The sequence below is a fragment of the Charadrius vociferus genome, unplaced genomic scaffold, assembly GCF_000708025.1.
Source record: "Charadrius vociferus isolate BGI_N301 unplaced genomic scaffold, ASM70802v2 scaffold413, whole genome shotgun sequence".
NCBI lineage: Eukaryota > Metazoa > Chordata > Aves > Charadriiformes > Charadriidae > Charadrius > Charadrius vociferus.
The window spans coordinates 953,233-954,930 of record NW_009647738.1 but is presented as its reverse complement, the minus strand read 5'-3'; the positions used below and the strand labels follow the sequence as shown (position 1 = coordinate 954,930).

Sequence of the window (1,698 nt, the reverse complement as noted above, 5' to 3'; positions counted from 1 at the left end):
GGGGCGGGGAGTGCTCTCGGTCTCTTCCCCCGGTACGACGCCGGCGCTTCTCTCTTCTCTTTCTTGCCGCAGGGATCCTCAACTTCTGCGCCAATAACTACCTGGGGCTCTCCAGCCACCCCGAGGTGATCCGTGCTGCTGTGGAGGCCCTCGAGAAGTTCGGCGCCGGGCTCAGCTCCGTCCGCTTCATCTGCGGCACCCAGGTACCGGGGGCAGCATCCCCTGCTCCAGGGTAGCCTTTCTCAGGGGCTCCCGGCTCAGACTCCCCCTCGCTGGGCACAGTGCTAAGGTACACGTGGCCGGGCAGAAAAAAAGCCTGCCAAGTCCCCGCTAGCCAATGGTCTGGAAATATGCCAACTTAAACCATTACAAACCCCGTTGGAGAGCAAAGAAACGAAAATACCCCTCTGAATTCAGAAAATGAGTGTCTTTTTTTTTTTTTTTCCCTCCCTTAAAGATCAAAATTACAAGCGAGCCTGACTTGAAATGGCTCTGTCAAACCCAGCCCGGTTTATCCCCGCTGGAGGCCTTTCAGAGCCCCGTCTGGAGAAGTACAGAGAAAACTCAGAGCTGCTCCCCCATGGGTGGCAAGCTTGGAGTTTCCCTGCAGCGCTTTTGGTGTCCAAACCCATAACCACATTTTAGGGCCGCGTTTGCAAACGCTTTCTGAACACAACTAACTTCTCCCACGCACACACACACACCTTTTCTGGTTAAAGCTTGGCTGTTTCCTCCTTTGCAGACAGCGTCTAACGGCAGCGGGCAAGCGAGAACTTGTGCTGCCCCACCAGTGACGCTTGCTCCTCGCTTCTCTTTAGAGCATACACAAGGACCTGGAAGAGAAGATCGCACATTTCCACCAGCGGGAAGATGCCATTCTCTACGCCAGCTGCTTTGATGCCAATGCCGGTATCTTTGAGGTTTGTAGGGCTTTCCTTGTGTTGTGTATGGAGGAGGGAGGTGATAGCGACGTGCCTTCCAGAGGCTCTGGTGTGAGCCCTGTGCTGCAGAGAAGATGGCAGTGACTGGTGGTGGAGAACCAGTCTCCTGGGGAGACTTGGGGAGGGCTCCTATTTCCTGGGAGGTCTGTACCCCCCCTTGAAGCGTAGGTGGAGGGCAGGGGTGATCCCCCAGGCTTCCTAGGGAAGGGGAGGGAGGTTTTGAGCTCAGAAGCTGCAGGCAACAGCCTGGCCTAAGGAAATCAGGGGATGAGGTGGCTGGGAAGGAGAGTGGAAAGTTCAGCGTTGCCAGGAGAGACGTGGCAGCTGCAATCAAATGCAGCCTTGTCCTCTGCACTGAGAGAGGCTGGAAGATCTCAGTGAGGTGGTGCCCTGGAGCAAAGGATGATCCTTTCTGTTTGGCGCGGCCAGGCCCTGCTGACCCCAGAGGATGCAGTGCTGTCGGATGAGCTGAACCATGCCTCCATCATTGATGGGATCCGCCTGTGCAAGGCTAACAAGTACCGCTACAAGCACATGGACATGCAGGACCTGGAGGCCAAGCTGCAGGATGCGCAGGTACGGAGGTCTGCTCCCACCCCAATTCGAGGGTGTTCGTTTGGCTGTGCTACCTGTGCAGTAACCAGCCCCAAAGGGTGAGCTCTGCCTTTTCCCATGCAATAAGCATCGTTTTTGCCCATAGGCACAGGTAGGCATGGATAGACGAGCTGCTGGTGGGGAAGCAGCTGGTTGCAATGCA

General features: G+C 56.2%; 1 protein-coding gene across 1 annotated transcript in view; it reads left to right on the top strand.

Annotated features, from left to right (window-relative positions):
- GCAT (glycine C-acetyltransferase) overlaps positions 1 to 1,698 on the top strand; it is a 6,759-nt gene that overhangs the window by 1,114 nt on the left and 3,947 nt on the right. Inside the window, exons 2-4 of the mRNA XM_009881896.1 lie at positions 12 to 203; positions 819 to 920; positions 1,371 to 1,517. Of these exons, the coding sequence (XP_009880198.1) occupies positions 12 to 203; positions 819 to 920; positions 1,371 to 1,517 (441 nt within the window). The remainder of the gene's footprint in view (positions 1 to 11; positions 204 to 818; positions 921 to 1,370; positions 1,518 to 1,698) is intronic.